At 52.3% G+C, this 17,008-nt stretch overlaps 1 protein-coding gene across 3 annotated transcripts in view; it reads left to right on the forward strand.

Annotated features, from left to right (window-relative positions):
• The window catches only part of EGFL7 (EGF like domain multiple 7), a 145,362-nt gene that overhangs the window by 119,657 nt on the left and 8,697 nt on the right, over positions 1 to 17,008 (forward strand). For 2 of the 3 annotated variants that reach the window (XM_075324342.1, XM_075324341.1), the window contains 4 exons: positions 713 to 770; positions 7,663 to 7,894; positions 14,848 to 14,970; positions 15,179 to 15,285. In XM_075324342.1, the coding sequence (XP_075180457.1) occupies positions 7,830 to 7,894; positions 14,848 to 14,970; positions 15,179 to 15,285 (295 nt within the window). In that variant the 5' untranslated portion in view covers positions 713 to 770; positions 7,663 to 7,829. Of the gene's footprint in view, positions 1 to 712; positions 771 to 4,277; positions 4,299 to 7,662; positions 7,895 to 14,847; positions 14,971 to 15,178; positions 15,286 to 17,008 lie in introns of those variants that run through there. The other variant, XM_075324343.1, reaches the window with a different exon arrangement.

Below are 17,008 nucleotides of genomic sequence, written 5' to 3' on the forward strand. Positions count from 1 at the left end.
TTTGCTCTCCCACCACATCCCGGCCCTCATGGTGGATGATATAGGCGAATCCTCCCCTGATTGATCCCATATCTGCGCCCCCCCCCCCCCCTCCGCTTTGTGGGACCCTTATTGTGGACACAATTTTCCATTAACCGTTCGTTCACTTTCCACCTGGTGAAATTCTCTGCAGGTTTTATGAGGTTAAGTGGAGGGGGACGAGAGGGATAGGGGACGAGAGGGACGGGGGCGAAGAAACAACAAACCACCCCAAGGGGGAATTATGTGACATTATCAGCCCCAGTGCATGTCTGCACCCCGCAGCGCTGTCGTTACAGTGTCGCAGTGTGTGACCAGGTAGTTATTTGATAATGACTGCCTGCTCTCTGGCATACAAGCAATACCTGGCACAGCCTGTAGACAGGGGGGGCGCTGCTTCTGGTGGTCCCTTCACATGCCGCTTTCTCTGCTGTACAGTGGGCAGTGTCTTCTTTAGGGTCCGGCTGTAGACGGCCATGGACGGTGTGACGCTTTTCTGCAGTTTCTCTCCATAGAAGTCAATAGACTTTCTCATTAATATCTCCATAGATTTCTATGAAGCTCATGTCAGGATAGTCACCGGCCCCTCGTGTCCTGTAGACCCCACACGTTGATGTTAACCCTTCGTCTTCCACTGTAAATCCTTTCCCAGGCTGTGAACATTAGTAACGTTTTCTCCTTTCCTCCCCTGCAGTCACATGAGAGGGAGCCGGACCCGGCGCCATGAGCCGAAATTCCTGGGAAAGTGCGAGGTGAGTGCGAGTTTATTATACACCCGGCTGGTTATGAATGTGATGAGGGGCAGATGTGTGAAGGTGGAGACCCCGGAGCGATGTGCGTGATACAGGCAGCAGTTATGTGAAGGTGGAGACCCCGGAGCGATGTGCGTGATACAGACAGCAGATATGTGAAGGTGGAGACCCCGGAGCGATGTGCGTGATACAGACTGCAGATATGTGAAGGTGGAGACCCCGGAGCGATGTGCGTGATACAGACAGCAGATATGTGACGATGGAGACCCCGGAGCGCGGGCGATGTGCGTGACACAGACAGAAGATATGTGAAGGTGGAGACCCCGGAGCAATGTGTGTGATACAGACAGTAGATATGTGAAGGTGGAGACCCCGAAGGGGGGGTGATGTGTGTGATACAGACAGCAGATATGTGAAGGTGGAGACCCCGGAGCAATATGTGTGATACAGACAGTAGATATGTGAAGGTGGAGACCCCAGAGCGATGTGCGTGATACAGACAGCAGATATGTGAAGGTGGAGACCGCATATGGGGGGGTGATGTGTGTGATACAGACAGTAGATATGTGAAGGTGGAGACCCCGGAGGGGGGGGTGATGTGCGTGATACAGACAGCAGATATGTGAAGGTGGAGACCCCGGAGCGATGTGCGTGATACAGACAGCAGATATGTGAAGGTAGAGACCCTGGAGGGGGGGTGATGTGTGTGATACAGACTGCAGATATGTGAAGGTGAAGACCCCGGAGGGGGGGTGATGTGTGTGATACAGACAGCAGATATGTGAAGGTGGAGACCCCGGAGCAATGTGTGTGATACAGACAGTAGATATGTGAAGGTGGAGACCCCAGAGCGATGTGCGTGATACAGACAGCAGATATGTGAAGGTGGAGACCGCATATGGGGGGGTGATGTGTGTGATACAGACAGTAGATATGTGAAGGTGGAGACCCCGGAGGGGGGGGTGATGTGCGTGATACAGACAGCAGATATGTGAAGGTAGAGACCCTGAAGGGGGGGTGATGTGTGAGATACAGACTGCAGATATGTGAAGATGGAGACCCCGGAGGGGGGGTGATGTGTGTGATACAGACAGCAGATATGTGAAGGTGGAGACCCCGGAGCGATGTGTGTGATACAGACAACAGATATGTGAAGGTGGAGACCCCGGAGGGGGGGTGATGTGTGTGATACAGACAGCAGATCTGTGAAGGTGGAGACCCCGGAGTGGTGTGTGTGATACAGACAGCAGATATGTGAAGGTGGAGACCCCGGAGCAATGTGTGTGATACAGACAGTAGATATGTGAAGGTGGAGACCCCAGAGCGATGTGCGTGATACAGACAGCAGATATGTGAAGGTAGAGACCCTGAAGGGGGGGTGATGTGTGAGATACAGACAGCAGATATGTGAAGGTGGAGACCCCGGAGGGGGGGTGATGTGTGTGATACAGACAGCAGATATGTGAAGGTGGAGACCCCGGAGCGATGTGTGTGATACAGACAACAGATATGTGAAGGTGGAGACCCCGGAGGGGGGGTGATGTGTGTGATACAGACAGCAGATATGTGAAGGTGGAGACCCCGGAGCGATGTGCGTGATACAGACAGCAGATATGTGAAGGTGGAGACCACGGAGGGGGTGATGTGTGTGACAGACAGCAGATATGTGAAGGTGGAGACCCCGGAGGGGGGGTGATGTGTGTGATACAGACAGCAGATATGTGAAGGTGGAGACCCCGGAGGGGGGGTGATGTGCGTGATACAGACAGCAGATATGTGAAGGTGGAGACCCCGGAGCGATGTGCGTGATACAGACAGCAGATATGTGAAGGTAGAGACCCTGGAGGGGGGGTGATGTGTGTGTGATACAAACAGCAGATATGTGAAGGTGGAGACCCCGGAGTGATGTGCGTGATATAGACTGCAGATATGTGAAGGTGGAGACCCCGGAGGGGGGGTGATGTGTGTGATACAGACAGCAGATATGTGAAAGTGGAGACCCCGGAGCTATGTGTGTGATACAGACAACAGATATGTGAAGGTGGAGACCCCGGAGGGGGGGTGATGTGTGTGATACAGACAGCAGATATGTGAAGGTGGAGACCCCGGAGTGATGTGCGTGATATAGACTGCAGATATGTGAAGGTGGAGACCCCGGAGGGGGGGTGATGTGTGTGATACAGACAGCAGATATGTGAAAGTGGAGACCCCGGAGCTATGTGTGTGATACAGACAACAGATATGTGAAGGTGGAGACCCCGGAGGGGGGGTGATGTGTGTGATACAGACAGTAGATATGTGAAGGTGGAGACCCCGGAGGGGGGGTGATGTGTGTGATACAGACAGTAGATATGTGAAGGTGGAGACCCCAGAGGGGGGAGATGTGTGTGATACAGACAGCAGATATGTGAAGGTGGAGACCCCGGAGCAATGTGTGTGATACAGACAGTAAATATGTGAAGGTGGAGACCCCAGAGGGGGGGTGATGTGCGTGATACAGACAGCAGATATGTGAAGGTGGAGACCCCAGAGCGATGTGTGTGATACAGACAACAGATATGTGAAGGTGGAGACCCCGGAGCGATGTGCGTGATACAGACAGCAGATATGTGGAGGTGGAGACCCCGGAGCAATGTGTGTGATACAGACTGCAGATATGTGGAGGTGGAACAAACATTTATCAGAATTGGGTCCCTAATATCCTTATTATACAGCGTCACACGGAGGCCGGGAATGTCCAGGGGAGGAAGGCCACATCTCCAGAGCTTGGTGTAGTCCTCAGGGCAGCCTCCGTGTACCGTCCGCTCATAGGGGAGCATTTACCAGATCCATGTCCGTACGGTCGGAGGGGGAAGGGGGCGAGCACCGGACTAGTGCACAGTACTCGGTGAGCATGATCTGATCACGGAGAGTTCACTCATCACTGATGAGTCCTGGCAGGTCCTCGGTGGTCGCTCTCCTGGAAGTATCTCAGCCTCCTACTATTAATATTATTATTCAGAGCCACCGTGTTCTGCAGCGACGTACAAAGAGGGGAGTAAAGAGACTCCTGCCCCCAAGAGCTTACAATCTAAGTGATACTTTACTTCTGGTATTGCTCTGTCCCCTCTAACCCCTGACTGTGATATCCTGCAGATCATTGCACACTGCCCCCTCTGCAGACCATTAGCCGTCTCACGTACCCTGTGATCAGATCTGGTGGTGTGGATTCTGCAGGTTGGGGTCTTCCCATCCTCGGCGCGGGGGTCCAGGCTGCTGCCCCCTGCCAGGGTCGGTGGTCGGAGGAGGGAGCCCAGGTGATCGCATCTGTGTGATGTCACGAAGTGCTGGGCCCCATCCAATGGGAAATTGGGAGGAGGAGGGGGGCATTCCCACTGCACGTGGGGGAGGGGGGCCCCAAACTCCCTGTCACTTTCCACTACACATCAATGTATAGTTCACTCCATGGATTAAATACAAGCAGCAACCTAAAGCTTTCCCATCTGCAGGGCCTGAGCCCGGGGTGACTGTGCTGCGCCCGGAGTAACAGTGAGTACCATCCACATCCATGTGAGCCGGCAGTGCAAGGGTTACAGCTTGTACTGACTCCAACTACAACACCCAGCATGCACCAGGGCACAGTGGGATGGGTAGTCCAATAGTAGATCCCCTGGGCTGACAGGGCTAATGCTGGGACTTGTACTCCCCCAGGGGTCCAGCCCCCCATTATTAGGGGTCAGATCAGTACATGATGATTTCACGCATTCTGTGTCGTTATTTCTACAGTTTTCTCCAGAGCTGAACTCTCGCTGCTCTGTCCTGAGCTCTGATAATCTATCCCCCCGGGGTCTTACATTTACAGTGAGGCCACAAGAATATTTACTGCACCTCATCAAAGGGTAAAAACCGCAAAAGTGCCTCATGGGATCCGCTCAGGGGTTCACCTGTGCCCGTCCTCTGGGAGAGAAGAGGTTAAATATGTCCGTTATTGGGGGGAAAAGAAGACAAGATCCTTCACAATAATGTGTGTGTATGTATATATATATATATATATATATATATATATATATATATATATATATATATATATATATATACACTGCATGTACTGTGGTCAGTGTGCTGCGCGGGTCAGATACATGGTATCAGTACATTGTGGAGGGGAGAGGAATGTGCTGTCCCAGCAGAACTGTGAGCGCAGCTCCTGAGCAGCCACCGCCACCTGCTGGTTGTTGGGAGAGATTACATCTTCAGACAACAAGAGGTTAATTCTCCAATATTTCAATACCTAAGATATCATTATAATAATATAATATTTATTAATTTATATAGCGCTATTAATTCCATAGCGCTTTACATATATTGGCAACACTGTCCCCATTGGGGCTCACAATCATTGAGCCCAAAACTGCTGCCCCCAACACACAAAGCCAGCAGCCCCCTCCTCTCACCCATCGTCCTCCGTTCTGTGATCCCCGGTATTGGGTGGTCTCACATGTCAGGGGCTCTATCCTCAGATCTGCCAATTACAGGCCCAGAACTACTCATCCATCATCCACTGCCCAAGTACTGATGATGAGAAACAATCCTATTCTGTGTGATACTGTCTGCTGAGCTGTGTATCTAATCCTCTCCTGTGTGATACTGTCTGCTGAGCTGTGTATCTAATCCTATCCTGTGTGATACTGTCTGCTGAGCTGTGTATCTAATCCTATCCTGTGTGATACTGTCTGCTGAGCCGTGTATCTAATCCTATCCTGTGTGATACTGTCTGCTGAGCCATGTATCTAATCCTCTCCTGTGTGATACTGTCTGCTGAGCTGTGTATCTAATCCTCTCCTGTGTGATACTGTCTGCTGAGCTGTGTATCTAATCCTCTCCTGTGTGATACTGTCTGCTGAGCTGTGTATCTAATCCTATCCTGTGTGATACTGTCTGCTGAGCTGTGTATCTAATCCTATCCTGTGTGATACTGTCTGCTGAGCTGTGTATCTAATCCTCTCCTGCGTGATACTGTGCTGAGCTGTGTATCTAATCCTATCCTGTGTGATACTGTCTGCTGAGCTGTGTATCTAATCCTATCCTGTGTGATACTGTCTGCTGAGCTACAGTGCCTTGTGAAAGTATTCGGCCCCCTTGAATTTTTCAACCTTTTCCCACATTTCAGGCTTCAAACATAAAGATAAAAATGTTAATGTTCTGGTGAAGACTCAACAACAAGTGGGACACAATTGTGAAGATGAAGGAAATTTATTGCTTATTTTAAACTTTTATAAAAATAAGTAACTGAAAATCGGGGCGTGCAATATTATTCATCCCCTTTACTTTCAGTGCAGCAAACTCCCTCCAGAAGTTGATTGAGGATCTCTGAATGATCCAATGTTGTCCTAAATGACTGATGATGATAAATATAAGCCCCTGTGTGTAATCAAGTCTCCGTATAATGCCCCTGCTCTGTGATAGTCTCAGGGTTCTGTGTAAAGCGCAGAGAGCATCATGAAGACAAAGGAACACAACAGGCAGGTCCATGATACTGTTGTGGAGAAGTTTAAAGCCAGATTTGGTTACAAAAAGATTTCCACAACTTTAAACATCCCAAGGAGCACTGTGCAAGCGATCATATTGAAATGGAAGGAGAATCATACCACTGCAAATCTACCAAGACCCGGCCGTCCATCCAAACTGTCATCTCACACAAGGAGAAGACTGATCAGAGATGCAGCCAAGAGGCCCATGATCCCTCTGGATGATCTGCAGAGATCTACAGCTGAGGTGGGAGAGTCTGTCCATAGGGCAACAATCAGTCCTACACTGCACAAATCTGGCCTTTATGGAAGAGTGGCGAGGAGAAAGCCATTTCTTAAAGATATCCATAAAAAGTGTTGTTTAAAGTTTGCCACAAGCCACCTGGAGACACCAAACATGTGGAAGAAGGTGCTCTGCTCAGATGAAACCAAAATCACACTATTTGGGCACAATGCCAAACGATATGTAACAGCAACACAGCTCATCACCCTGAACACACCATCCCCACTGTCAGACATGGTGGTGGCAGCATCATGGTTTGGGCCTGCTTTTCTTCAGCAGGGACAGGGAAGATGGTTAAAATTGATGGGAAGATGGAGCCAAATACAGGACCATTCTTGAAGAAAACCTGTTGGAGTCTGCAAAAGACCTGAGGCTGGGACGGAGATTTGTCTTCCAACAAGACAATGATCCCAAACATAAAGCAAAATCTACAATGGAATGGTTCACAAATAAACATATCCAGGTGTTAGAATGGCCAAGTCACAGTCCAGACCTGAACCCAATCGAGAATCTGTGGAAAGAGCTGAAAACTGCTGTTCACAAACGCCTCCATCCAACCTCACTCAGCTCCAGCTGTTTACAAAGAATGGGCGAGAATTTCAGCCTCTCCATGTGCAAAACTGATAGACACATACCCCAAGCGACTGCAGCTGTAATCGCAGCAAAAGGTGACGCTACAAAGTATTCACTTACAGGGGATGAATAATATTGCACGCCACCATTTTCAGTTATTTTTTTTTTTACAAAAGTTTAAATTTCCTTCATCTTCACAATTGTGTCACTTGTTGTTGATTCTTCACCAGAACATTAACATTTATCTTTATGTTTGAAGCCTGAAATGTGGGAAAAGGTTGAAAAATTCAAGGGGATGAATACTTTCACAAGGCACTGTATGTATCTAATCCTCTCCTCTGTGATACTCTGGCTGGGCTGTATATCTAATCCTGTGTGTGGTCATGGCTGGGTGGTCTTGCAGTGATGATACAGATCCCGTTATAGAGGGTCCCTGCACAACTCGTGTGATCCGCGGGGGGGGGGGATTGGCTCGTTTTTCTCTCGGTGGTGAATGTGATTGTACTGATGTCTGGTGCGCTTTGTGTTTCAGGATTTCCATCAGAGTCTGGCGCAGCCGAGCACCGGGGACCCTCAGCCGAGCACCGGGGACCCTCAGCCGAGCACTGAGGACCCTCAGCCGAGCACCGGGGACCTTCAGCCGAGCACCGGGGACCTTCAGCCTCTCCACAATAACTCTCAGCAGGACACCAGAGGAGGATGTGGGGAGTCATCTGCCTGCTAATCTTGGAGGTCACGGCTGCAGATTTCCTGTACCGTTCAGGGTAAGACCCTCGTTCTGTATTAGTGGGGGTCCCGTCCTCATACAGGGACTGATCCCATCGTCAGTATCCAACCAGTGGTGACTGAAAAGTCAGGGCTGTGATGCTTTGCAGGAGGCTGAGCTACTACAGGGACAGAGGATACAACCCGTCCTCAGAAGTCTGCCGGTGTATGGCCGCCCTGAGGACGGATTGTCACCAGCCAGCTCCTCACCTGAGGTCCATACACCCTGCCGGCTCTTCTCCACAGCTCGGGTTGAATTGCTGGGGGTTGTAGTTCTCCGGCACTGGAGTTATGTTCATCTCACACTGATGTAACTTATTGCACACGATGGATAATGAAGACGCACAGATATAAAGGGACAGCGAATTCAGCTCACAATTATAGGGAATCTGTCACCAGGTTTTTGTTACCTAATTTCACAGCAGCATAATGTAGGGGCAGAGCTCCTGATTCCAGTGATGTCCCTTACTGGGCTGCTTAGTGTAGTTTTGATAATCTCCTGCTAATTAATCAGTGATTTTATCATTACAGGACTACGTGGCTGCTGCAGGTAGTCCAGCATATTCATGAGCTCTGTATAATTGCTAGATCTGCAGCAGAGGAGACAGCTCAGTAAGTGACACATCATTGGAATCAGAGTCTCTGCCCCTACATTATGCTGCTGTCAGCTTAGATGGCAAAAAACTGGTGACAGATTCACATTAGTACCCGATTATAATCTGCAGTTAATGGTGGAGAGATATTGGACAGCCTGAGGCCTGACAGGAGCAGAGCCTGCGCCCCGAGTGGTGTCGGGATCCCACAACTATCTCCAAGCTGTGCCCTTCAGACCCGCTCCACCCTCTGTGGTTGTATTGATTATCAGCCTCATTAGATGCTCATTGCCGCCGTCTTCTCCTCCCTCGGTGGCCACCGTCTTCCCCTCCCTTGGTCCCTGCCGTCTTCCCCTCCCTCGGTCCCCGCCGTCTTCCCCTCCCTCGGTCCCCGCCGTCTTCCCCTCCCTCGGTGGCCACCGTCTTCTCCTCCCTCGGTGGCCACCTTCTTCCCCTCCCTCGGTCCCCGCCGTCTTCTCCTCCCCTCGGTGGCCACCGTCTTCCCCTCCCTCTGTCCCCGCCGTCTTCTCCTCCCTCGGTCCCCGCCGTCTTCTCCTCCCTCGGTCCCCGCCGTCTCCCCCTCCCTCGGTCCCCGCCGTCTCCCCCTCCCTCGGTCCCCGCCGTCTCCCCCTCCCTCGGTCCCCGCCGTCTTCCCCTCCCTCGGTGGCCAACGTCTTCCCCTCCCTCGGTGGCCACCTTCTTCCCCTCCCTCGGTCCCCGCCGTCTTCCCCTCCCTCGGTCCCCGCCGTCTTCCCCTCCCTCGGTCCCCGCCGTCTTCCCCTCCCTCGGTCCCCGCCGTCTTCCCCTCCCTCGGTCCCCGCCGTCTTCCCCTCCCTCGGTCCCCGCCGTCTTCCCCTCCCTCGGTCCCCGCCGTCTTCCCCTCCCTCGGTCCCCGCCGTCTTCCCCTCCCTCGGTCCCCGCCGTCTTCCCCTCCCTCGGTCCCCGCCGTCTTCCCCTCCCTCGGTCCCCGCCGTCTTCTTCTCCCTCGGTCCCCGCCGTCTTCCCCTCCCTCGGTCCCCGCCGTCTTCCCCTCCCTCGGTCCCCGCCGTCTTCCTCTCCCTCGGTCCCCGCCGTCTTCCCCTCCCTCGGTCCCCGCCGTCTTCCCCTCCCTCGGTCCCCGCCGTCTTCCCCTCCCTCGGTCCCCGCCGTCTTCCCCTCCCTCGGTCCCCGCCGTCTTCCCTCTTCTTCTCCCTCGGTCCTTGCCGTCTTCTCCTCCCTCGGTCCTCGCCGTCTTCTTCTCCTTCGGTCCCTGCCGTCTTCCCCTCCCTCGGTCCCCGCCGTCTTCTCCTCCCTCGGTCCCCGCCGTCCTCCCCTCCCTCGGTCCCCGCCGTCTTCTCCCTCGGTCCTTGCCGTCTTCTCCTCCCTCGGTTCCCGCCGTCTTCTCCTCCCTCGGTCCCCGCCGTCTTCTCCTCCCTCGGTCCCCGCCGTCTTCCCCTCCCTCGGTCCCCGCCGTCTTCTCCTCCCTCGGTCCCCGCCGTCTTCCCCTCCCTCGGTCCCCGCCGTCTTCTCCTCCCTCGGTCCTTGCCGTCTTCTCCTCCCTCGGTCCCCGCCGTCTTCCCCTCCCTCGGTCCCCGCCGTCTTCTCCTCCCTCGGTCCTTGCCGTCTTCCCCTCCCTCGGTCCCCGCCGTCTTCTCCTCCCTCGGTCCTTGCCGTCTTCTCCTCCCTCGGTCCTTGCCGTCTTCTCCTCCCTCGGTCCCCGCCGTCTTCTCCTCCCTCGGTCCCTGCCGTCTTCTCCTCCCTCGGTCCCCGCCGTCTTCCCCTCCCTCGGTCCCCGCCGTCTTCTCCTCCCTCGGTCCCCGCCGTCTTCTCCTCCCTCGGTCCCCGCCGTCTTCTCCTCCCTCGGTCCCCGCCGTCTTCTCCTCCCTCGGTCCCCGTCGTCTTCCCCTCCCTCGGTCCCCGCCGTCTTCTCCTCCCTCGGTCCCCGCCGTCTTCTCCTCCCTCGGTCCCCGCCGTCTTCCCCTCCCTCGGTCCCCGCCGTCTTCTCCTCCCTCGGTCCTTGCCGTCTTCTCCTCCCTCGGTCCCTGCCGTCTTCTCCGGAGTCTGATCCGTCTCGTTCCTCGGTGACATGTGGTTTCCATTACAGTGATCTGTATGGATCGGTCACCTCGGACGCCCCGCTGGGAGGTGAGGGGTTAACCCTGCGGGTGTCTCCACCTTCTCCCTACTAATTAATGGTGTCACAATTAGTTTTTATGGCCCATATAAATCTGCGGTGATTGCGGTGCGGACCCCCGGACCCCCATTGCTGCAGAAGGTGAGGGGGGATCGGGTTTGCAGAGATACAGCGCTCAGTGAGGGGCTTCACATTCCGATGGGGGGGATTGTTCCTGGCGTAGATTGTGCTCCGAAGCGGGGGACAGGGGCGATGGGGGCTGCAAAAGGGTTTTATGGGAAATCTGCATTTTTATAAGCGTGTGATTGGACAGGACGTTAAGGGGAACCATACGCGGGGTCTGTGGAGGAGGAGGGGGGTCACGGTCAGGGCTGCGCTCAGTATCTGCGGTCATGTCGGCAGTCAGCCAATATTAACCCTACAGAATGTGACGCTACATAACCCCCATCCTCCGCCCTCTGCAGAAAGTAACCCCCATCATCTCCCCTCTACAGAACGTAACCCCCAACCTCTGCCCTCTACAGAAAATAACCCCCATCCTCCGCCCTCTACATAAAATAACCCCCGTCCTCCGCCCTCTACAGAAAATAACCCCCATCCTCCGCCCTCTACATAAAATAACCCCCGTCCTCCGCCCTCTACAGAACGTAACCCCCATCCTCTGCCCTCTACAGAAAAGGACCCCTGTCCTCCCCCTCTACATAAAATAACCCCCATCCTCACCCTCTACATAAAATAACCCCCATCCTCCGCCCTCTACAGAAAATGACCCCCGTCCTCCGCCCTCTACAGAAAATGACCCCCGTCCTCCGCCCTCTACAGAAAATGACCCCCGTCCTTCGCCCTCTACAGAAAATGACCCCCGTCCTCCGTCCTGTACAGAAAATGACCCCCATCCTCCGCCCTCTACAGAAAATGACCCCCATCCTCCGCCCTCTACAGAAAATGACCCCCGTCCTCCGCCCTCTACAGAAAATGACCCCCGTCCTCCGCCCTCTACAGAAAATGACCCCCGTCCTTCGCCCTCTACAGAAAATGACCCCCGTCCTCCGCCCTGTACAGAAAATGACCCCCGTCCTCTGCCCTGTACAGATACTAACCCCCATCATCCCCCCTCTACAGAACATAACCCCCATCCTCACCCTCTACATAAAATAACCCCCGTCCTCCGCCCTCTACAGAAAATGACCCCCGTCCTCCCCCTCTACAGAAAATAACCCCCATCCTCTGCCCTCTACATAAAATAACCCCCGTCCTCCGCCCTCTACAGAAAATGACCCCCGTCCTCCGCCCTCTACAGAAAATGACCCCCGTCCTCCGCCCTCTACAGAAAATGACCCCTGTCCTCCCCCTCTACATAAAATAACCCCCATCCTCCGCCCTGTACATAAAATAACCCCCATCCTCCCCCTCTACAGAACATAACCGCCATCCTCCGCCCTCTATAGAAAATGACCCCCATCCTCCGCCATCTACAGAAAATGACCCCCGTCCTCCGCCATCTACAGAAAATGACCCCCGTCCTCCGCCCTCTACAGAAAATGACCCCCGTCCTTCGCCCTCTACAGAAAATGACCCCCGTCCTCCGCCCTGTACAGAAAATGACCCCCGTCCTCCGCCCTCAACAGAAAATGACCCCCGTCCTTCGCCCTCTACAGAAAATGACCCCCGTCCTCCGCCCTCTACAGAAAATGACCCCCGTCCTTTGCCCTCTACAGAAAATGACCCCCGTCCTTCGCCCTCTACAGAAAATGACCCCCGTCCTTCGCCCTCTACAGAAAATGACCCCCGTCCTCTACAGAAAATGACCCCCGTCCTCCGCCCTCTACAGAAAATGACCCCCGTCCTCTACAGAAAATGACCCCCGTCCTCCGCCCTCTACAGAAAATGACCCCCGTCCTCCGCCCTCTACAGAAAATGACCCCCGTCCTCCGCCCTCTATAGAAAATGACCCTCATGATGACACAACAGATCATCATAACAAAGAGGTTCTGCAGCGCCTTTCTGATAGACATCCCCTGACCAGTGTGGTCCCTGCGGTATAAGCTCAGGGTCCTCACACCTGCGGGGTCTTCTCCTGCTCCTCTCCTGCTGGACGGACACTACAACTCCCAGCAATCTAGGAACATATCTGCCTCTACCATCTGTGTCTCCCCGGCCTCCGGTGTCTGTCACCATCGCACAAGTGCGGCCTCTCACATTCGGTCATAGTTAATTATTGATGAAATGCAACTTGTGTGAACAACCGCAGACTGACGGGACACAGAGAGTGGAGGGGTGTTACATAGGACTGCAGGTGACTTCCACTGCATCATAGGACTGCTCTGAGAACTACTACATTATATGTTCCCAGGGAGTTGTCACCTGCAGTCCTATGTAACACCACAGATAACACAGTGATATCTCTCTGAGAAGATAAAATACACCGTGTGCAGAATTATTAGGCAAATGAGTATTTTGATCACATGATACTTGTTATACATGTCGTCCTACTCCACGCTGTATAGGGCTGAGATCCAACTACCAATGAAGTAAATGCGGTGATGTGCATCTCTGTAATGAGGAGGGTGCGGTGTAATGACATCAACACTCTATATGAGGTGTGCTTAATTATTAGGCAACTTCCTTTCCTTTGGCAAAATGGGTCAGAAGAGAGATTTGACGGGCTCTGAAAAGTCCAAAATTGTGAGATGTCTTGTAGAGGGATGCAGCAGTCTTGAAATTGCCAAACGTTTGAAGCGTGATCACCGAACAATCAAGCGTTTCATGGCAAATAGCCAACAGGGTTGCAAGAAGCGTGTTGGGCAAAAAAGGGTGCAAAATAACTGCCCATGAATTGAGGAAAATCAAGCGTGAAGCTGCCAAGAGGCCATTTGCCACCAGTTTGGCCATATTTCAGAGCTGCAACGTTACTGGAGTATCAAAAAGCACAAGGTGTGCCATACTCAGGGACAGGCCAAGGTAAGGAAGGCTGAAAAACCACCACCTGTGACCAAGAAACAGAAGATAAAACGTCAAGACTGGGCCAAGAAATATCTTAAGACTGATTTTTCACAGGTTTTATGGACTGATGAAATGAGAGTGACTCTTGATGGGCCAGATGGATGGGCCAGAGGCTGGATCAGTAAAGGGCAGAGAGCTCCACTCCCACTCAGACGCCAGCAAGGTGGAGGTGGGCACTGGTATGGGCTGGGATCATCAAAGATCAACTTGTGGGACCTTTTCGGGTTGAGGATGGAGTGAAGCTCAACTCCCAGACCTACTGCCAGTTTCTGGAAGACAACTTCTTCAAGCAGTGGTACAGGAAGAAGTCGCTATCGTTCAAGAAAAACATGATTGTCATGCAGGACAATGCTCCATCACATGCATCCAACTACTCCACAGCCTGGCTGGCCAGTAAAGGTCTAAAAGATGAAAAAATAATGACATGGCCCCCTTGTTCACCTGATCTGAACCCCATAGAGAACCTGTGATCCCTCATAAAATGTGAGATCTACAGGGAGGGAAAGCAGTACACCTCTGGGAGCAGTGTCTGGAGGCTGTGGTGGCTGCTGCACGCAATGTTGATCGTAAACAGATCAAGCACCTGACAGAATCTATGGATGGAGGCTGCTCAGTGTCATCAGAAAGAACGGGGGCTATATTGGTCACTCATTTTTTTGGGTTTTGTTTTTGCATGTCAGAAATGTTTATTTCTAAATTTTGTGCAGTTATATTGGATTACCTGGTGACAATAAACAAGTGAGATGGGGATAGATTTGGTTTTTATTAAGTTGCCTAATAATTCTGCACAGTAATAGTTACCTGCACAAACAGATCTCCTCCTAAGATAGACAAATCTAAAAAAAACCCTCCAACTGCCAAAAATATTAAGCTTTGATATTTATGAGTCTTTTGGGTTGATTGAGAACATAGTTGTTGAGTAATAATAAAAAAAAATCCTCTAAAATACAACTTGCCTAATAATTCTGCACACGTTGTAGTAGATGTCACCTGCAGTCCTATGTAACTCCACAGATAACACAGTGATAGCTCTGAGTACAGATAATGTAGATGTCACCTGCAGTCCTATGTAGCACCACAGCTAACAGTATATCTCTGAGTACAGATAATGTAGGAGATGTCACCTGCAGTCCCATGTAACACCAGATAACCCTGATATTTCTTGTGTTGTACGTTATGGGTGGATATAACACCGGAGCTTTTGTCCGCTGCTTTCTTCTCAGTGTCCTCTTTTCTGTTGCAGGAGGAGGATCTGTTCTTCCGGCGGCCATACTGGGATTGTGTCGGTGGCGCAGTCGTACGTTCAGCCGGTTCACAAGCCGCTAATCACGGTGTGCGAGGGGCAGAGGGTCTGCAGCACCTACAGGTCAGTGAGTGGCCATTACCGTATTCAGCGCTGGCTGAGATCAGTGGTGTGAGGTGCGGGGGCTTCTGTGCCGCACTGTTGTGTGAGGTGCGGGGGCTTCTGTCCCGCACTGTTGTGTGAGGTGCGGGGGCTTCTGTGCCGCACTGTTGAGTAAGTTATGGGGGTTCTGCGCCGCTGTTTAAATGCGCCATTTTGTTTTCATTTGTAGAACAACATACAAGATTTCCTACAGACAAGTAGCTAAGAAAGCCTCGCTGCCGCTGTACACCTGCTGCCCGGGCTGGAGGAGGGCAAACACCCACAGCTGCAATAATGGTAACCAACCTGGCACTGGATATACGGGGGGGGGGGCAGATGCTGCTATAGGCCCCGCACGTGCCGGTGATGACCACCGCCATTAACTTGAGAACGGCGGCAGCTATAGGCATAGAAGTGGTGTCTAGGTATAGTAAAGTAGCCATGCGCTACGCAATGAAACCACCTATAGCGCCACCTAGTGGAAAACAACGGAGTTAGCATTTTTATCTCGAAAACGGAACGAGATAGAGAAAAAAAGTGAATTACAAAGTTGTAGGGCATCATCAATTCAATACGAATCGACACCTTGCATACAGAAATGCTATGATATGACCCCCATGACCCCCCCCCAACACATTGAATGCTGGTCACGCATATGGCGCTTATTTAACTTTGATGCTCTTGGTGGCCCCCGTCAGCTGCAATGCACATCTGGCCTCTGCACAGCATACTGTATCTTGCTGCACGTTGTGCAATATGGTTGGTGACACGTTTGCACAAGCGTCTGTGATACGTCGTCGTAGGTCCTGCAATGTTGGTGGAGGGGTCGCATACACCTGCTGTTTGATGTGACCTCACAGAAAGAAGTCCAATGGGGTCAGATCAGGTGAGCGTGGAGGCCACTCCACACAGCCACCATACCCAATGACTTGTAGGAAGGTCTCCATGAGGTATCGCTTCACGTCCGCAGCCTTGTGAGTTTTACACGTTCTAATCATAGCATTTCTGTATGCAAGGTGTCGATTCGTATTGAATTGATGATGCCCTACAACTTTGTAATTCACTTTTTTTCTCTATCTCGTTCCGTTTTCAAGATAAAAATGCTAACTCCGTTGTTTTCCACCAGGTGGCGCTATAGGTGGTTTCATTGTGTAGTGCATGGCTACTTTACTATACCTAGACACCACTTCTATGCCTATAGGTCCTGCCATTGACAGGATATGGGTGGACAGGATATGGGTGGACACACTGTATACAGGGGGCAGCTGCTGCCTTATGCCACACACATGTGCCAGTGATGACCGCTGATTATCGGGCAATGTATATACTGGTGTTAGTTGCGGCTTTAGGCCCCGCACGTGCCGGTGATGACCACTGATTATCCGGCACTGTATATATGGGGGTAGCTGCGGCTTTAGGCCCCGCACGTGTCGGTGATGACCGCTGATTATCCGGCATTATATATATGGGGCAGCTGCCGCTTTAGGCTGATAATCTGGCATTGTATATACGGGGGCAGCTGCTTCTTTAGGCTGATTATCCGGCATTATATATATGGGGGCAGCTGCCGCTGTAGGCTGATAATCCGGCACTGTATATACGGGGGCAGCTGCCGTAGTAGGCTGATAATCCGGCACAGCTGTACAGTGTCGCACTGATCGCTCCCATCCTGCAGACATCTGTTGCGGATTATTCTGCGTATTTCTGGGGTTATATTGTTGCCTCGAGGGTCCAAGATGTGTCCTGTTGTGTCACGGACAATTAGACTCAGCCCCTCGGAAATGGCTACAAAGTGTCTGAGTCATAAAAGTGTTTGATGTTGAGTGGATGATTACAGTGCGCAGCATCGCTCCATCCGACCCGGGAGGGAAGGGCCCGAGCGGCAGCCGCTTCCCAGGAACATTGGGGGGCGGGTTGGGGGGAATATTTGGCTTTCAAGGTCTTCAGTGCCTGGTGTGAAAATGAAAGATGATCTGATGTTACAGATGCAGTTATTACATCTGTCACATTCACTGACAGG

This window comes from Anomaloglossus baeobatrachus, chromosome 9 (genome assembly GCF_048569485.1).
Source record: "Anomaloglossus baeobatrachus isolate aAnoBae1 chromosome 9, aAnoBae1.hap1, whole genome shotgun sequence".
Classification (NCBI taxonomy): domain Eukaryota; kingdom Metazoa; phylum Chordata; class Amphibia; order Anura; family Aromobatidae; genus Anomaloglossus; species Anomaloglossus baeobatrachus.